The sequence below is a fragment of the Dromiciops gliroides genome, chromosome 1 (genome assembly GCF_019393635.1).
Source record: "Dromiciops gliroides isolate mDroGli1 chromosome 1, mDroGli1.pri, whole genome shotgun sequence".
Lineage (NCBI taxonomy): Eukaryota > Metazoa > Chordata > Mammalia > Microbiotheria > Microbiotheriidae > Dromiciops > Dromiciops gliroides.
Window position 1 is genome coordinate 489,597,301 of NC_057861.1, and position 18,274 is coordinate 489,615,574.

The 18,274-nt window shown below is 37.5% G+C and overlaps 2 protein-coding genes across 2 annotated transcripts in view; both read left to right on the forward strand.

Annotated features, from left to right (window-relative positions):
* LOC122736537 (integrin alpha-M-like) overlaps positions 1-8,064 on the forward strand; it is a 63,334-nt gene extending 55,270 nt beyond the window's left edge. The window contains exons 29-30 of the mRNA XM_043978839.1: positions 236-346; positions 7,520-8,064. Coding sequence (XP_043834774.1) covers positions 236-346; positions 7,520-7,600 — 192 coding nt within the window. The 3' untranslated portion in view covers positions 7,601-8,064. The remainder of the gene's footprint in view (positions 1-235; positions 347-7,519) is intronic.
* A 1,077-nt stretch (positions 8,065-9,141) lies between these two features.
* On the forward strand, positions 9,142-16,639 carry LOC122735072 (40S ribosomal protein S27-like). The gene is made up of 2 exons (XM_043976333.1): positions 9,142-9,202; positions 16,367-16,639. The coding sequence occupies exon 2, from the start codon at positions 16,388-16,390 to the stop codon at positions 16,637-16,639; it is 252 nt and encodes an 83-aa protein (XP_043832268.1). The 5' UTR covers positions 9,142-9,202; positions 16,367-16,387.
* The last annotated feature ends 1,635 nt before the right edge of the window (positions 16,640-18,274 follow it).

Below are 18,274 nucleotides of genomic sequence, written 5' to 3' on the forward strand. Positions count from 1 at the left end.
TGAATTTTGTACAAATTTGGGGCTTATTATTTTTAGGAGTCAAAAAAGGGGGCTTTATTTGGGTTAGTAGCTTGTATTCAAGGGAATAAGAGAACTCAGTATTCAGACAGGGAAGTCCTGAGTCCTGGTTTAAAATAGATTTGGGGGAAAGGAGTAAAAAAAAAAATCAATATGATTCCTTTTGTTCACTGGAATTTCTTTTCCCTCAACGCACCTCTTACCAACTGACATCCAGGCAGAGACCAAAGTTGAACAATATGAAGTTTATTCTCCTGTTCCCCTCATTGTGGGCAGCAGTGTTGGGGGATTGGTGCTCTTGGCACTCATCACAGCTGGACTGTACAAGGTGACATCCCTTACCCCACCCTCCATCCCCAATATTCTCAGATTTAAAGGTTTTCTTCCTTTTGAGCATCTTTCTTTCTTTAAAAAATTTTATTGATTAGATTTTGTTTTCAACATATTACACAAATTCTTAGCATACTCCTCATTGAATACATCATAGTAAATAACTCTTTCCCAAAAAAGCAGTTGTAGCACCAGAGGAAGTTTTCCACCCCCCCACCCCCATTCTCACATGGGTACCCTATGATCAAACTATTCTTTGAGTATGGATCAGCTTAAAACAATAGCTCATAAACCCAACTAAAGTGGTGGAATGACTTTTACTAGTCAACCAGAGGACACAATTCATTCAAATCAAAGGCAATTAATGAAAGAATATAGTAAAAAAGTATCAATATAGCATTTCCTCTCAAACTTGAGGCATAATCTCACAAATGGATACACCATCAGTGCGGTGGGGGGGGGAATGGATGAGGTATCGAAACATGGGGCACATGTGTAGTATGTAATGTATGCATTAAAGGAATATCTATAGCATAGATCTCACGAAAGGGCAACTCACATTATCTGATGCAACAAGATCTGCCGTTGTTTCTGATGATGCTATTTTGCTGTTCCTACTTGGGCCTGCTTTCTGCTGATTTTGAGTGACATGCAATTTCTGCCTAATATTGTTTTCACTAAGATTCTAAAGGTTTCTGCTGGTTGTTGCCAAGTATGGCTTTAAGGACTAAAAGAAGTCCCAAAGGGTCTATTCTCTACCCAACTTCTGTTACCCAGGCCTGTCCAATACTTTTTTGGGGGGGGGGGTTTCTTTTTATCCAAGATACTTTCTTTATCCTGAATTACATTGGTTATAAAGGCATGTATTGAATCTTTTTATACTAAGTCCTTGTCAAAACAAAAAAAAAAAAAGGAAAGAAGGAAACCAAGAGTCAGATGGAAATATACACTATTTAAATTAGAGCTATACCTGAGCAGTTAAGATTTAATTAGTAACTTTTCATCTAATATATATGCCATGAAATAGCAAAGAAAGAGGGGCCACCTGCATCTAAAGGCTATTATAATGCCCCTAGACTAAAAAGCAATCTAACTATTGTAAGAGTATATGGCTGACTTAAAAAACAAAACAAAACAAAAAAAGAACAAGAAAAAGGAGAGTATATGGCTGACTAAATATCTAGCCTCCAATTTCAGAGAAGACAAGAGCAGAGAAGTAAGAGCAATGACCTTTGAGAAAGTCATACCTCCAACTGGCCCCATGGGAGGACATAGGTTAGCTCAGGAAGATTAAGCTCCAAACCCTTCCAGAAAGGAGCAGGGAGTAGAAAGAAGCAATTATCAGTGGTCCAACATTGCCTCCTAGAGCGACACCAATTTGTTATAGATACATAGGTTGCCATGGCTGACTATTTCATCAAGTGCTCATGCTATTGGTGATGAGTTTCTCCATACTGAGCTGGATTGGTCCTCAAAAAGCACAACTAGTCTATGGTTAGGACCATACTCAAAGCCTCTCAAAGCATGGTAGAATCTACCAGAGTTTGGAGTCTTTAAGAACCCAGGATTACTTCCTTGCTACAATGAAGCATAATAGTAATACTTATGGACGTGAGTTTATTTATGCCTTTGGAAATCTATTGTGGAACAAATTGTCACATGTTCTGAATCTATTTTCCACAAGACATTTCCTTAGTTCTTTGTATTCTTTGTTAGTATCATCTAAACCAAAGCTTCTTAAACTGTGGGTTGCAAATCCATATAGGGTCCTGTAGCTGAATATGGAGGGGTCATGAAAAATTTGGCAACTGTATGTATGCCTGTTTTAAATAAATCTATATACATATCTATATCTATATCCATATCTATATGGGGGTCATGTAAAAATTTCTCACACAAAAAGGGGTCACAAGTAGAAAAAGTTTAAGAAGCCCTGATCTAGACTAAGTTGTTAAATACATTTACTAGTAAGTCTTGCTTATCTAATTTATTCCATTCATCATTTTTTTTGTGTACAGCACTAGGTTTTTTGATAATCATTTATATTATAATTGGAGGACTGGTGAGAGCAAACCACTTTCACTCCTTTTTATTATTATTATTTCCATAGAATTTTTAAACTTTTTACTCTTTCATATAAAATCTGGTATTTGACTAATTATTTAAAATGTCCTCTTGGAAATTTGATTGGTATAGCATCTAATATGCAGACTAGAGTTTGGATAGTATTATTATTTTTACTGTATTGTTACAGCTTAATTGCCCTCATTTAGGTCTTTTTTATATAAACTTTTGTGTGTTTATAGTTGTTAGTTCAGTCAATAAGCATTTATTAAGTGCCTACTATGTGCCAGGTACTGTGCTAAGCACTGAGGATACAAGGAACATATTTTCAAGGAGTTCACATTCTAATGGGGAAGATAACATGAGAACAACAATGTGCATACAAGATATCTACTGGGGAAATTGGAGGTAATCTCAGAGGAAAGGCATTAGCTTTGAGGAAGACCTAGAAAAGCTGCTTGAAAACGTGGGATTCTAGTTGAAACTTAAAGGAAGGGGGGCAGCTAGGTAGTGCAATGGATAAAGCACCGACCCTGAATTCAGGAGGACCTGAGTTCAAATTTAGCCTCAGACACTCACTAGCCATGTGACTCTGGGTAAGTCACTTAACCCTCATTGCCCCACAAAAAAAGAAAAGAAAAGAAAAGAAAGAAACTTAAAGGAAATCATGAGTGATCCAATGTGTGTTTTGGTATTTAATGTATTTTCTACTATCATATAAGATAATATTGGTTACAGTAGGCATTTTCGCTTCAGTCCTGATTTTACTGAAAAAGCTAGTCTCTCTGTTATGGAAAAAAGTATCAATTGATTTTAGATAATAAAAAAATCACTAAGGGAAGTTATTTTCATCTCTATAATTTTTTAGTATTTAAATTTTTTTTTTTTTGGTGAGGCAATTGGGGTTAAGTGACTTGCCCCAGGGTCACACAGCTAGTAAGTGTCAAGGGTCTGAGGTCAGATTTGAACTCAGGTCCTCCTGACTCCAGGGCCGGTGCTCTATTCACTGTACCACCTAGCTGCCCCTAGTATTTTTCTTTAATTCTTTCTTCTTTTTTTTTTTTTAATTTTGTGGAGCAATGGGGGTTAAGTGACTCACCCAAGGTCACACAGCTAGTATGTGTCAAGTGTCTGAGGCCGGAATTGAACTCAGGTACTCCTGAATCCAGGGCCGGTACTTTATCCACTGCGCCATCTAGCTGCCCCCCTAGTATTTTTAATATAAATGAATGCTGTGCTTTATTGAGGGATTTTATTCATCTCTTGATATAGTCAACCATTTGATTAGAGAGATCAAATCAGTTAATTTTTTTCAGTTTTGTTACTGTTTTCAAAAGTTTTTTCTATTTTTACTCAATTTTTATTTTTAATTCAATTTAACTTACCTATAATTTTCAAAGTCTTTTGTTTTGTGCTTTTTTGCTGATTTTTAGCTCTTTTGTCACATGTTCAATTAATTAGTCCTCTCTTTTGTTAACATACATGCATAGGGATATAAATTTTCTTTTCAGAACTGCTTTAATTATTATTTCTATGATTTAGTCTTTGACAGTTATTTAAGACTTTTTCAGTATAAATTTGTCTTTGTAATTTGCTAACATTTCCTTTTTTAATTGTAATTCTATTGCTTAATGTTCTAAATTGTTTAAGATTTCTGCTTTTTACATTTAGGGGGTATTTTTTTTGTACTCATGTACAAAAATATGTATTTGAGGGGGTTGAACTTGATGACCTCTAAAGATTCCAGCTCCAGAGTTAGGATATAATTATCTTTCTTTTGCATTTTTCAAGGTCTAAGGAATATTACATTTACCCCAAATCGGTATCTTACTAGCTGGGCCTTTTTAATTTAAATTAACTTTACCTTTAAGAGCTTAGTTACTGAGCTATTTGATGCATATCTATTTAATATTTGTATCATTTCATTACCCATGATTCCTATAATAACATATTTTTCCTTCCTGTCTCTGTCTGCTATTGGATTATCCAAAATCAAAATTGCAACTTTTACTTGTTTGTATTTTTAAAAAATTATTATTCAATGGATACATTCCTAGTTGTTGGGTGTTGTTGTTTTTTTATTTAGTGAATTTTGTGCTAGCTTTTTACTTTAAGACTATATGGATCAGGGCAGCTAGGTGGCGCAGTGGATAAAGCACCGGCCCTGGAGTCAGGAATACCTGAGTTCAAATCTGGCCTCAGACACTTAACACTTACTAGCTGTGTGACCTTGGGCAAGTCACTTAACCCCAATTGCCTCACCAAAAAAAAAAAAAAAAAGATTATATGGATCTCAGTTCTCTAGATTTTTTTTGGACATAACAGATTATTGGGTTTTGTTTTTAATCCATTCTGAAATTTGCTTCCTTCTTATTGGTGAATTCAGCCTATTAACATTCAAAGTTATAATTAAGTTTGGTTTTCCCTCCTTTTGATTCTATTATATTACTTTCTTCTTTTTTATTAGTACAAGAAATCATACTACTTGTTTTGTTTTTAACATTCTAATCTTAATCTCCTACCCACACCAAATACAGATAAAGTCTATCTTATTTTCTAAGAATCTGTTATTAATCACTAACCACTTCTCCTAAATACACCAAAAACAGGCTTCCGGGTTCTACTTTTGCTGATCTTATTTTACTTATTTTTGTTTAACCTTCTTCATACAGCTCAGATGAAAATGTAGAAAAGGGGCTAGCATTTTCTCCTTCCTCATCTTGTTTAACTTTACTTAGTGGTCCTTGATTTCAAGAAATATTTTTTTTTCTCTTTTCTCTAAACCCCCTTCCTTTCAATCCTCCAGATGACCTTTATCTTTTCATCAAATTCCTAGCCTTTGTTCAATGACCCTTATAGGATCACAAGATCATAACATCATGCTACGTGTGATTTCAAAACATCGAAAGCTTTATTTTAGAAGTGAAAATTCAGAAATGGCATTTATGTAATGTAAATCATTACAAAGATTGCTTTTGTTAGTAAACAGCACAGAGTATATTTCAAAACATATTAGAAAAGTAATGAATCTGTGAATAATTAAATGTTAAATATTTTCATTTAAAACTAAATTCAAGGATGGGTTGTCTTTAAGAAAAGAAAGAACATTTTTCGTCCATAGTAACTCAAGTTAACCATTAGACCTCTGTTGAGTAAGATGCTCTGAATTGATTCATTGGTTGAAGAGACTAATTTCAATATAGAATTTCTGTACAACTCATGACTTCAAGATGTTATTCTGTGAGCACTGGATGATTGATTTCTATATAGTTGAGCTTCTCTTTCATGACTATTGCTGCTACATTTTCGATGCTTATATAAAAACAACCCCCACAACATTTGTAACATACAAATGACACAGATATGAAATATATAAAATAAAGCAGTAATACCAGTTCCTTAGCTTGAAAACAAGTTCACATATGACTTGGTGAAAAGAAAAATAAATAAATAAAAGAAGCTTCCCTTTTCATTACCCTAGCTCATAAAAAATGAAAACAACTAACCAAAACCAATTCCTGTTACATTCAGTTAACACAAAGTTATTCTTTATTCCCTCTTTGTATTCAATTCTATATTACCTCATTTAAATTTCATCTACTTGGTTAATTTGTATGTCAATGGCCTTTCCTAGTTCTGGATCAATTTATAAAGAAAGATTTTAAATTTCTTACCCCAATGAAAAACCATTTTCCTTCTATGATAGATTGCATTCAGTTTTGTAGGAGATCTGATTTGGGGGTACAGGCCAACTTCATTTGCTTTTCAACATGTTATATTTCAAGCTTTTCTTTTTTTGGTCATCTTTGTCTTGTGTCATTTAAATTGATGCTTGTTGATATGATATGCTGGGGCAGCTAGGTGGCACAGTGGATACAGCACTGGCCTTGGATTCAGGAGTACCTGGGTTCAAATCCGGCCTCAGACACTTGACACTTACTAGCTGTGTGACCCTAGGCAAGTCACTTAACCCTCATTGCCCTGCAAAAAAAAACAAAACAAACAAACAAACAAGATATAATATGCTTCCTCCTGGTTGTTTATAAAACTTATTTTCTTGATTGTAAAGCACTAGAACTTGACAACTATAGTTCTGAGAGTTAAATTTAAGATTCTTCTTTAACAGCATTCTGAGAATCCTATAAATTTTCCCTCTGCCCTGTATTTACAATAATTCTTGGTAATCATCTTGCATTATCTCTTAGGTTATGGTATTTGGACTTTTTGTTTCTTCTGGTTTATGGAGATCTTAGATCTTCTACCTTTGAAATTTTTTAAATGTTGACTGTTATTTGTTCCTCTGTCTCTTCCTTTTTTTCATTCTTACTGAGTCATTCTATCATAGTCTATCATTTCAACGGGATTTTCCAGCGGCCTTTCTACTTTCTCAATTCTCATTCAACTTCTTGAATTTTTCCTTCAATAATTCTATTTTCAATCATATAGATTCCTTTATTTTTCATATTTTGATTATAAATCATGTTCTTGAAGAATGTTCATTCTTTCTTCTAGAAGTATAGTTGTTATCTGGGGCATCACTTTTTCTTTCATTCTGAAGATTAGTCCTTTTTTATTTCTTTGTCCTATATATTAATTGTTATTGTACCGCTTTTGTATTTACTAATTTCTTTTGGTTTTCTATTAGTTTTCCTGTAAGTTATTTTTATTTCTTTCTTTTCCTTCATTTTTTCTTTGCTGTTCTTACATTTTATTTGGAACATTTATCATAGATTTGGATTGGCATAGAAAAGCTTGACTTAGTTGCAACTACTCACACCACCATTTTACATAGCTTCTTTTCTTTTCTTTTCATTGTTTTTACCTCTCATCTCTCTTTTTTTTCCCCATTCTGCTTTTCTTACTCTTTATATGCTGTTTCCCTTCCTATTTTTCCAAGTTTTCTCCACATCCTCGCCCTATCTTTCTTCGTTCCTGCTTCATCTCACATTTCTACCTCTCTGGGTCTTCATAATTTTCTCTTTCCTAGTGAGCTGCCCATCCTAGTCCCCACTGCCTTGATTTATTCCTGATATGAAAATGAGAAAGAGGGAATTACCTATGATCCTCTTCTCTTTCTCACTAACTCTGTGTCTCTCCACCCCCGCAGCTTGGATTCTTCAAACGCCAATACAAAGATATGATGACTAATCCTGGGGAAAGTGCACCTGACACAGCTGTTCTTGAATAAGTGCTCCTTCTTTCACCTCCAGCCTCTTCTGATAGAGACCAACAGACTTTTGTTAAACAAGTGTACCAGTTCTCTTCTTGCCCAGGGGGCAAACCTGTTGTTCTTTCTTTCAGAAGAAGGAAGTGATTTTTTTTTTTCATGTGCTTGTCCTCCCAAGGAGTAAAATACCTCAGCTTATCATACAGGTCACCGAATGAATGGATGCATGAAATACCTCTTGTCAGCAGTGTGTGCACAGTTAAATAGGGTGTATCTTTCTTAAGCAGAGGTGGCTGCAACTGGCAAAGCCTTCTGGCAGGATAAGAATTGTTTGGGGTTGACATGTGTACATCAAACCTGAAATAGCAGATTACTACCTGTTCTTTCCCTTGAGTGTATTTCTGTCCTTGGATATGGACATGGCATGGCAAAGTGGGGTAAGGAAGGGGCATCTACTCTTTGTTCTAATTTGAAATAAAGAGAAGTGGGATATTTTTTTCCCTGTGTGTGAGTTTCCAGGGGAAGCCAAGAAAGACTTTGATGAAAAGGCTGAGAATGTAGTGGCAAAGCTGGTGAGTTGGGATGAATATCAGAGGCAAAATGAGATGTATGAACACCTTAAAGAGTTGTTTGGCTCCCTCTACACATTAACACATGTAGGTAGGTGATAAATAAATGCTTTATCGGGAAAGGAGAATATACCTGGGACCTAAACACAATAGAAAGGTGAGAAGTTTGCCTGGGAAGAGTCATTCACAGCTATAAAGTGTGTGGTACCTTGCCAAGGATTCTTATGTTTAATAGAGGGGAGTGGGGGGAAGAAGAGGTCCAATTGAGTAAATTTATCAAAACACTATTCAAAGTAAATGTCTAGATGCTAAAATCTAATACATTTATCAGTTGAAACACATCTCACAAGACTGAATAAGGCACAGATATCTCCTTGAATCAATCAATCAAAGCATTTCAATTTGGTGCAGAACAGTTACTCTTTTACAGTGAGGAAGTGGGTTATACCCTCAAGACCCTATCTGTAAAAGGAAGACTTATTTCAGGACCTGAGAAATTTCAATGGTGTGGCAACAGAAAAGAAAGTAGGAGCATCAAGAGCTGAGCTAGAGAGAAAGAAGCACAGAAACAACCATTGAAAAGAAAGAAATTAGGACTGAGCAGAAAAGGGAGAGACAGAGGATGGCCATTGGTCCTCTGGATATCTCAGAACAAAAAACTCTGCTGAAGCCACAATTAGTTCCTCAAGGACTGATGGAAGTTCCAAAAAAGATCTACCCTTTCCCCAACTCCCCTTCTGGGGACCTTTCTATTCATGCACACTGTAATATACTCTGTGGCTTCCTCACCCAAATGTGTCCTGAAATTTTCCTCAATCACGAAGAGATCAGAAGTTAGCAAGAAAAAAATTTAAAAAAAAGAAGTTAGCAAGAAATAAATATGTGTAAATTAAGACAGAGAGACAAACCTCTGCCTAAACATGAATTTTCCTAGCTGGTGGCTGATTGTGATTGTGATGGTATTCCTAACTTTTTGTAAACTTCCTAAAGCAGCAGAGAAAGGAAACCAAATGGACCTCAGAAGCCATTATATGGCCCTAAGGCTTTAAATGAGGTAATTATTTTTAGCATAATATTATACATAAATTGCTAATTCCTTCCTTTCCTTTCCCACCCCATTGCCCTTTCCTTCACCCTATCTCTTTCCCCAGATAAGTTATTCAAAATCAATCCTTCCCGCCACCCCCCTCCCAAACCTCATGGGTTAAGTCACATTATTTTGTAGCAACTTTTTCTAACTTTTCTTTTACTTTGATTTGATTACTCTGATTTCTGTTATTATATATATATATATGTGTGTGTGTGTGTGTGTGTGTGTGTGTGTGTGTGTGTGTGTGTGTGTGTGTGTGTGTGTTAACCCATTTTACTTTAATATATTTAGCTTGGGGGCAGCTAGGTGGTACAGTGGATAAAGCACCGGCCCTGGATTCAGGAGTACCTGAGTTCAAATCTGACCTCAGACACTTGACACTTACTGTGTGACCCTGGGCAAGTCACTTAACCGTCATTGCCCCACAAAATATATATATTTAGCTTGGATTTTGATTTTGATGAAACCCTTTTCTAAATTTTGCTTTTAGATAAATTAAGCCATGTAGCAAAAACATGGCATGAGATTTCCTCTAAATATTGAATCATGATCCCAGTCCTATCCCTTGCCCTCACCATGATCTCTCACTGCTCCCAAGGCCATTACTGGTTCTATGTCATCCCATACCAAATTGTCTTTTCGTTCTCCCCATAGTTCGACATATCCTTTCTTGCAAGCAACATGACACTTATTCAGAGAAGAAGGTTTCTTATTGTGCCTATCCCACACCCAGACAAGAAATATCATAAGGTCCCTGTCACTCATTATTGACATAGCTCTCTCCCCTGTGGAAATGTTCTTTAATTTCCCTTTCTAGGGTAAGGATTGCCTTCATATTCCTCTGCCTTAATATGTCCTCTCCATTGCTTTGTTCTCAAATAGCCCCCTATTTTTGTTAAGAGCTTAACGAGTACAGATGGCAGAAAAAAGCCATGTGTATCAGGAAGACCTAGGCAAGAAAGGAGCTTACCCAGAGTGCTACTAGTGTAGAAGAAATGTCTGGGACACCTCAAAGTTTCTACACTACAAAATGACTGAAAGCTGCTGGGAGTAGAGGGAAGTAGGGGAAAAAACTGAGCCAATGTCCCTAGATGTGGGGACAGACTAGGAGCTGATGTAGAATATTGCCTTGGAGGTAAACCTGAGAGGAGGAATATTTTTTAAATTGGGTGTTCTGCATTGTTGTTGCTGTTGTTTGTCCTTCATTCTTGAAGAGGACCTTGACATCAGGGTGATATCATGACTTGCACTGAATTGGATTTAATTGAGGGAGGGCTGTGTAAGGTCACCAAGCTCACTCTCCCTTCCAGAACCATCTGGGTCTGGTGACAAGATATACATCAGGATGAATGCAGATAGCCCAGGATGTTTAAGGCAATTGGGGTTAAGTGTCTTGCCCAGAGTCACACAGCTAGCAAGTGTCTGAGGTCAGATTTGAACTCAGGTCCTCCTGACTCCAGGGTCACTGCTTTATGCATCCCAGGTGGCCAGGGATGACCCTAATGACTACTACCTATTTATGACTGTCATACTTGCCTCATAGAACTGTTGTAAGGCTCAAAAGAGGAAATGTAGAATCTGGCATGATCATTACATACATGTGGGAGAGATGAATGGCTAGGGGATAGATTTAACACATTTTGTCATATTGAGATAAATGATTGTTTATTCAGACCAACAAACATAACACTATGTGATCTCATTTTCTCTATACTTCCCAATCAACTGTGTGACTGAGATAATTTAGTCTGATGTAGAAAATTATCTGCCTTTTCCTTTCTTAGGTTTTCATCAAGCATATCATTGTATATACTTAGGTCATTCTCAAAAAAAAAAAAAAGTAGGCATATAGATCAACATATAGGACTCAACTTAGTTCAACATTCATTCATTAATATGTGAGGTACTGGGAAGGTGGAGCCAAGAGGGCAGAATAAAGGCAGGGATTTGCCTGAATTCTCCTAAATTCCCCTTCAAATAATTTAAAAATAATACCTCAAAACAAATTCTTTAGTGTCAGAACCAACAAAAGGACAGGGTGAGACAATTTTCCAGCCCAAGACAACTTAGGAGGTCAGCAGGAAAGGTCTGTCTCACTGGGGTGAGAGCAGAATGTAGTCCATTGTGATGTTTAAAATCTAATGTGTGGTCACCTTAAATTAGAAGCTTTAGCACCAGTCTTTGGGCATTAATCATTTATTAAAGCATACTAGGTATTAGTAAAAGGAGAACATGTGGAGTTCAGAAAGTTAAGAAAAGGCCTTTCTAGCCTAGAATTCCAGCCTGGTCTGGTTCTTCCTCAAATCCTCCACCAGGAGCCTGCTTCAACCAGAACTGCTCCTACAAACTGCGTGTGGAAGCTTTTTATAGTTCCAGAGCAGAGGCAGACCTCACACACACTGCTTCAAGCTGATTGGTTAGTGTCATCCAAATCCATTGGTTCACTGGACTTGAAGGTGGTCTCAAGTTGAGTTCAAAGTCCTTAGCTTCTGAGAACAATCCCTTCTTTTTTAGATTTGCCAGCCAGGTGTGGTGGCAAATCTAATTAACTGTAAGTAGGCTAATCAGCAAGGTCAACCACTCTCACTTAATTCAATCAGTTTAGATTAATCTCCAGGTGGAACTTTGAGTATCTGCCAAATCCCATTATTTTCTCACACATTGCAGGCCTTGGGGACAATTGAATTGGCAATTTTTGGAACTTTCATCCCATAGACAGTAAGGGAGTCAGACAACTAATCAAAAGGAGATTTCAGGGGTTACTTTGCTAACACTAGGTGCAGACCTCTGTTGCATTGCCCATATGTGGATCTGGGTCACAGTCCCAGGGCAAGGAGGATCACCAGCACACCAGAGCTCCCAGCTTCAGGGGATCAACGACCCTGGTCACAGTTCCAAGGCAAGAAAGAGTTTTTGTGGTCACTCACAGACCAGAGCATAGGCCAGGAGAGCAGAGATCACACACATAGCACCACTACCCCCCTCCACTAGCTCTAAAAATAGCTGTATAAAAAAATTAAAACCTGGGATGGTGCTCTCTCCACCCCAGAAGAGAAGCCCAACTATAACATAGTTAAAAGTCAAGAAATAGGATGGGAAAATAAGCGAACAACAAACTATAGAAAGTTACTATGGTGACAGGGAAGATTGAAACACAAACTCAGAAGACAATAAAATAAAAATAGCTACATCCAAGGCCTCAAAGAAAAATGTGAATTAGTTTAAGGTCAGAAAACATTCCTGGAAAAGCTCAAAAAGCATTGTAAAAATCAAATAAGAGATGAAGAAAAAAGAGAAAATAAATGACAGTGATGCAAGAAAATCATGAAAAAAGAGTCAACAACTTGCTAAAGGAGGCACAAGGAAATACTAAAGAAAGTAACCCCTTAAAAAACAGAATAGGCCAAATGGCCTATTGGTAAATAGTAAAACAGCACAAAAGTCCCTTGAAGAGTGGAACTCCTTAAAGAATAGAATTGGTCAAAAGGAAAAGGAGGTACAAAAGCTCACTGAAGAAAATAATTCCTTAAAAAATAAAATTTGAGGGGGCAGCTAGGTGGTGCAGTGGATAAAGCACCAGATCTGGATTCAGGAGGACCTGAGTTCAAATCTGGCATCAAACCCTTGACACTTACTAGCTGTGTGACCCTGGGCAAATCACTTAACCCTCATTGCCCTGCCAAAAAAAAAATCTAAAAAATAAAATGTGGAAAATAGAACCTAATGGCTTCATGAGACATCAAGAAACAATAAAACAAAATCAAAAGAATGAAAAAGGGGCAGCTAGGTGGCGCAGTGGATAGAGCACCAGCCCTGGAGTCAGGAGGACCTGAGTTCAAATCTGGCCTCAGACACTTAACACTTATTAGCTGTGTGACCCTAGGCAAGTCACTTAACCCCAATTGCCTCACTTAAAAAAAAAAAAAGAAAGAAAGAAAGCATTACTATTTGGGGCAGCTAGATGGCGCAGTGGTTAAAGCACCGGCCCTGAATTCAGGAGTACCTGAGTTCAAATCCGGCCTCAGACACTTGACACTTACTAGCTGTGTGACCCTGGGCAAGTCACTTAACCCTCATTGCCTGCAAAAAACCAAAAAAAAAAAAAAAAGAATGAAAAAAATGCAAACTATCTCATTGGAAAAACTGACCTGGGAAATACATGCAGAAGAGATAATTTAAGAATTATTGTATTAAAATATGTGATTAAAAAAAAAAGGCCCTAGCCATCAACTTTCAAGAAATCATCAGGGAAAACTACCTTGATATTGTAGAACCAGAAGGTAAAATCAAAATTGAAAGAATCCACCAATCACCTCCTGAAAGAGATCCCAAAATGAAAACTCCCAAGAAATTATAGCCAAAATCAAGAATTCCTAGGTCAAGGAGAAAATACTGCAAACAGGCAGAAAGAAACAATTAAAATATTGTGGAGCTACAATATGGATAACATGAGATTTAGCAGCTTCTACAAGAAGGGTCTGGAGGGCTTAGAATGTGATATTTCACAGGAGAAAGGAGCTAGAATTACAACCCAAAATCACCCACCCAGCAAAACAGCATATAATACTTCATGGGAAAAAATAGATATTTCATGAAATAGAGGACTTTCAAGCATTCTTGATGAAAAGACCAGAGCTGAATAGAAAATCTGATTTTCAAATACAAGACTCAGGAGAAGCATAAAAAGGTAAAGAGAAAAAAGAAATCCTAAGGGTCAAACCATTTACATTCCAATATGGGGAGATGGTACATGTAACTCCTAAACACCTTATCATTATTAGTTGACTATGATGGAATTATATCTGAAAAAATTAAATTAATAGGTGAGAAAGAGGGATGCGCTGGGAGAGAAGGGAAAGGAGAGGTAGAATGGGGTAAATTATCTCACATGAAAGAGATGCAAAAGTGCTTTTTCAGTGAAGGTGAAGATGGGGGGGGCAAGTATAGACAGCAGTTGAACCTTACTTTCAGAATTGGCTCAAAGAGGCAATAACTCACCTCAGTTGTGTATAAAAAGCTGTCCTACCCTATAGCAAAGTAGGAAGGGAAAGAGGTAAGGAAGGTGGGGAGCTGATAGAAGACAGGGAAGATTGGAGGAGGTAGTGTTCAGAAGCAAAACACTTTTGAGGAGGGACAGGGAGAAAGGAGAAAGAGAAGGATAAACAGAATAAAAGTAGGATGGAGGAAAATACATAGTAATCATAACTGTGAAAAAATTTATAACAAGTTTCTCTGATAAAGATGTCATTTTTCAAATATATAGAGAACAAAGTCAATTTCATAAGAATACACTTCATTCTCCAATTGATAAATGGTCAAAGTATATGAACAAGCAGTTTTAAAATGAAGTCATTAAAACTATCTATAGTCATATAGATGCTCTGATGTTCTAAATCACTATTGATTAGGGAAATGCAAATTAAAACAATTCTGAGGTACTCCCCAATATCTATTATTTTAGTTAATATGACAGAAAATGAAAATGAAAGATGTTGGAGGAGATATGGGAAAATTGGGACACAAGTATTGTTGGTAGAGTTGTGAACTGACTCAACCATTCTGGAGAGCAATTTGGAACTATCCCAAAAGGGATATAAAACCATGCATAACCTTTTACCCAGAAATACTACTACTAGGTCTGTATCCCAAAAAGATTTTTTAAAAAACGAAAATAGCCTAAATTTACAAAAATATTTAAAGCATTTCTTTTTTTGTGGTGACAAAGAATTGAAAACTGAAGGGACCTCCATCAATTGGGGTATGACTGAACAAGTTGTGGTATATGATTGTGATGGAATACTATTGTGCTGTAAGAAATGACAAGCAGTATACTCTCAGAAAAACCTGATAAAACTTACATGAAATGATGCAAAGTGAAGTAAGCAGAACAATGTACACAGTAACAGCAATATTGTACAATGATCAACTGTGAATGACTTAGCTATTCTCAGCAATACAATGAGACAATTCTGAAGGACTAATGACCAAAAAAAAGCTATCCACTGCCAGGGAAAGAACTGATGGAGTCTGAATACAGATCAAAGCATACTTTATTTTACTTTATTTTTCTTGGGTTGTTTTTTTTGTTTGTATTTTTTTTCACAACATGACTAATATGGAAAATGTTTTGCATGAATGCAGATATATAACCCATATGAAATTGCTTGCCCTCTTACTAATGGCTGTAGGAAAGGGTGAGAGGGTGAGATTTTAGAACTCAAAAAATATTTTTTTAAAGAATGTTAAAAATTGTTTTTACATGTAATTAGAAAAATAAAATATTAACAAAATATGTGAGGCTCTGCATGATAGGCATAGCTAAACCAATTGTGGGACAAACATGTAATGAAATGTTACTGTGCTGAAACTATAGAGAAGCATGGAAAAATTTACACCATCTGATACAGAGTAATGAGAGACAATGAAACAATATACACCATGACTAAAAATAAAGTAAATAGAAAGAACAACCGCAAAACAATCAAAAGTGAATGTTGTGGGGCAGCTAGGTGGCGCAGTAGATAGAGCACTAGCCCTGGAGTCAGGAGGACCTGAGTTCAAATCCGGCCTCAGACACTTAACACTTACTAGCTGTGTGACCCTGGGCAAGTCACCTAACCCCAATTGCCTCACTAAAAAAAGAAAAGAAAAGAAAAGAAAAGTGAATGTTGCAAAGTTACCAAGACACCCTCCACCTCACTCCTTTGCAGAGGTGGGAAGTACCACAGTTGTGATACATTACACCCTCCACCTCACTCCTTTGCAGAGGTGGGAAGTACCACAGTTGTGATATATTTTCAGACTTTTTTGATGTAGCAATTAGGTTTTTTTTTTGGGGGGGGGTTGTGGGGCAATGGGGGTTAAGTGACTTGCCCAGGGTCACACAGCTAGTAAGTGTCAAGTGTCTGAGGTCAGATTTGAACTCAGTTCCTCCTGAATCCAAGGCTAGTGCTTTATCCACTGTGCCACCTAGCTGCCCCCTGTAGTAATTAGTTCTGCTGATGGATTTGTCTCTTCCTCTTTTTTTCCCTTAAAAAAAAATGATGTATTATATGAAATGGCTCTCTGGTAGTAGGGAAGGAGACTAGGATAAATTCTCATTAAAAAAGATATCTACTTTTCCGGCAGTGAAGATCTCCCCGTGCCAACATGCCTCTCGCAAAAGATCTCCTGCACCCCTCTCCCAAGGAGGAGAAGCGGAAACACAAGAAGCATCTAGTGCAGAGTCTGAACTCGTATTTCATAGATGTAAAATGCCCGGGCTGCTATAAAATCACCACTGTCTTCAGCCATGCACAAATGGTGGTTCTCTGTGTTGGATGCTCCACTGTACTTTGTCAGCCTACAGGAGGAAAGGCAAGACTTACAGAAGGATGCTCCTTCGGAAGGAAGCAGCACTAATGACTGAATCGAGATGAATGAGGAAGTGTAAAGAATAAAACAAATTTGGTACAAAAAAACCCAAAAAATATATCTAGAGCACCGGCCCTGGATTCAGAAGGACCTGAGTTCAAATTTGGCCTCAGACACTTAACACTTACTAGCTGTGTGACCCTGGGCAAGTCACTTAACCCCAATTGCCTCACCAAAAAAAAAAAGATATCAATAAAAACTTATCCAAAATATGTGAAACACTCTTCTTGGCAGTAGGAATACAAAGACAGAAAGAACCCTTCCCTATCCTCAGAGTTTACATTTAACTGAGATAATATAATATAAAAAGACAATTCTTGCCATATATAATTTCACATTATGCAAATTTGATTTAACATAAAGAATTCTGGAAGAAATGGCATTCCAAAAAAACAACTATGTTAACTTGACTGTCAGTACTGTGTTCTCTTTTCCCTGCTCCTGCTCTTCCTCTCCATACCTCCCAGCTTTCCACCCTCACTAACTCCCCTGACCCCACCCCCAAAAAAAGAAAAAGAAAAAACTAACAACAACCCTCCAAGTGACATACAGAGACACCTCCACAGTAGGATCAGGGGGTTAGGCCTGAGACCTACAGCTGGCAGAGAGGATACCCTTGTCCCCTCCATGGGCCTTGATTGTCTGTCTTCCCTTCATCCTACTGGAATACTGCCTCTGTTGCCAGCTTCCTCCTTTCATCTATCTTCTGTCTGTTTCTGAGTCCGTATTCTGCCCCACCCCCACCCCACCCCACTTCTTCCTCTAGGTTCTGACCAGGCTCCCACGAGGCTGGCCTCACACCCATGGGCTTCTCCTCCCACGCTCCCTTCTCTATCCCTGGCTTCCACTGAGTCCTTGAACCAGGGTGCAGCCCCTTTATCCTTCTGCCTTCCCTCCTTTCCCCATATAGTGGAAGCTGTGTGGTGTGAGGGTGAAACCTTTTCTGGTATGATTTAATCACAGTAAAGTACCTAAGCCTTTAGTAGTTACTTTGCATGTTAAAAGACCAAATGCCGATTGAGTCTTACCCCCATCAGTCTTATTCTGTGTTGGGGGGGTGGGGTGGGGGGAGAACCTGGAGAATGTATCAAAACCAATAAAATTTGGAGATCTTAAAAACAAAAAAAAAGACCAAATGAAAGTAAGAATTTACCCTCAGGACAGGATTAGAGGAAACTGGTAGAAGTGCCAATTTGTCTTCCTCTTAGAATGTAAGCTTCTGGTTAGGGGTAGTTAGGTGGCAAAGTAGATAGAACACTGGCCCTGAAATTGGGAGGACCTGAGTTCAAATATGACCTTAGACACTGACTGTGTGATCCTGGACAAATCACTTAACCCCAATTGCCTTAAACATCCAGGGCTATCTCCAGTCGTCCTGATATAGCCCTCACTTAAATCCACATCGCTCCAATGCCGTGGTCCTCTTCAAGAACGAAAGACAAAAACTCATAGGGTAAAGATTTCATTTTATGTTTTTGTATCTCCCAGGACCTAGTATAGGCCCTGACAAATCAGTCAGTCAATCAGTAAACATTTATGAAGTAGCTACTAAGTGCCATGCACTAGCATTAGGTATACAATATACAAATAGAAACAGTCTCTCTTCTCAAGTAGCTTGCAATT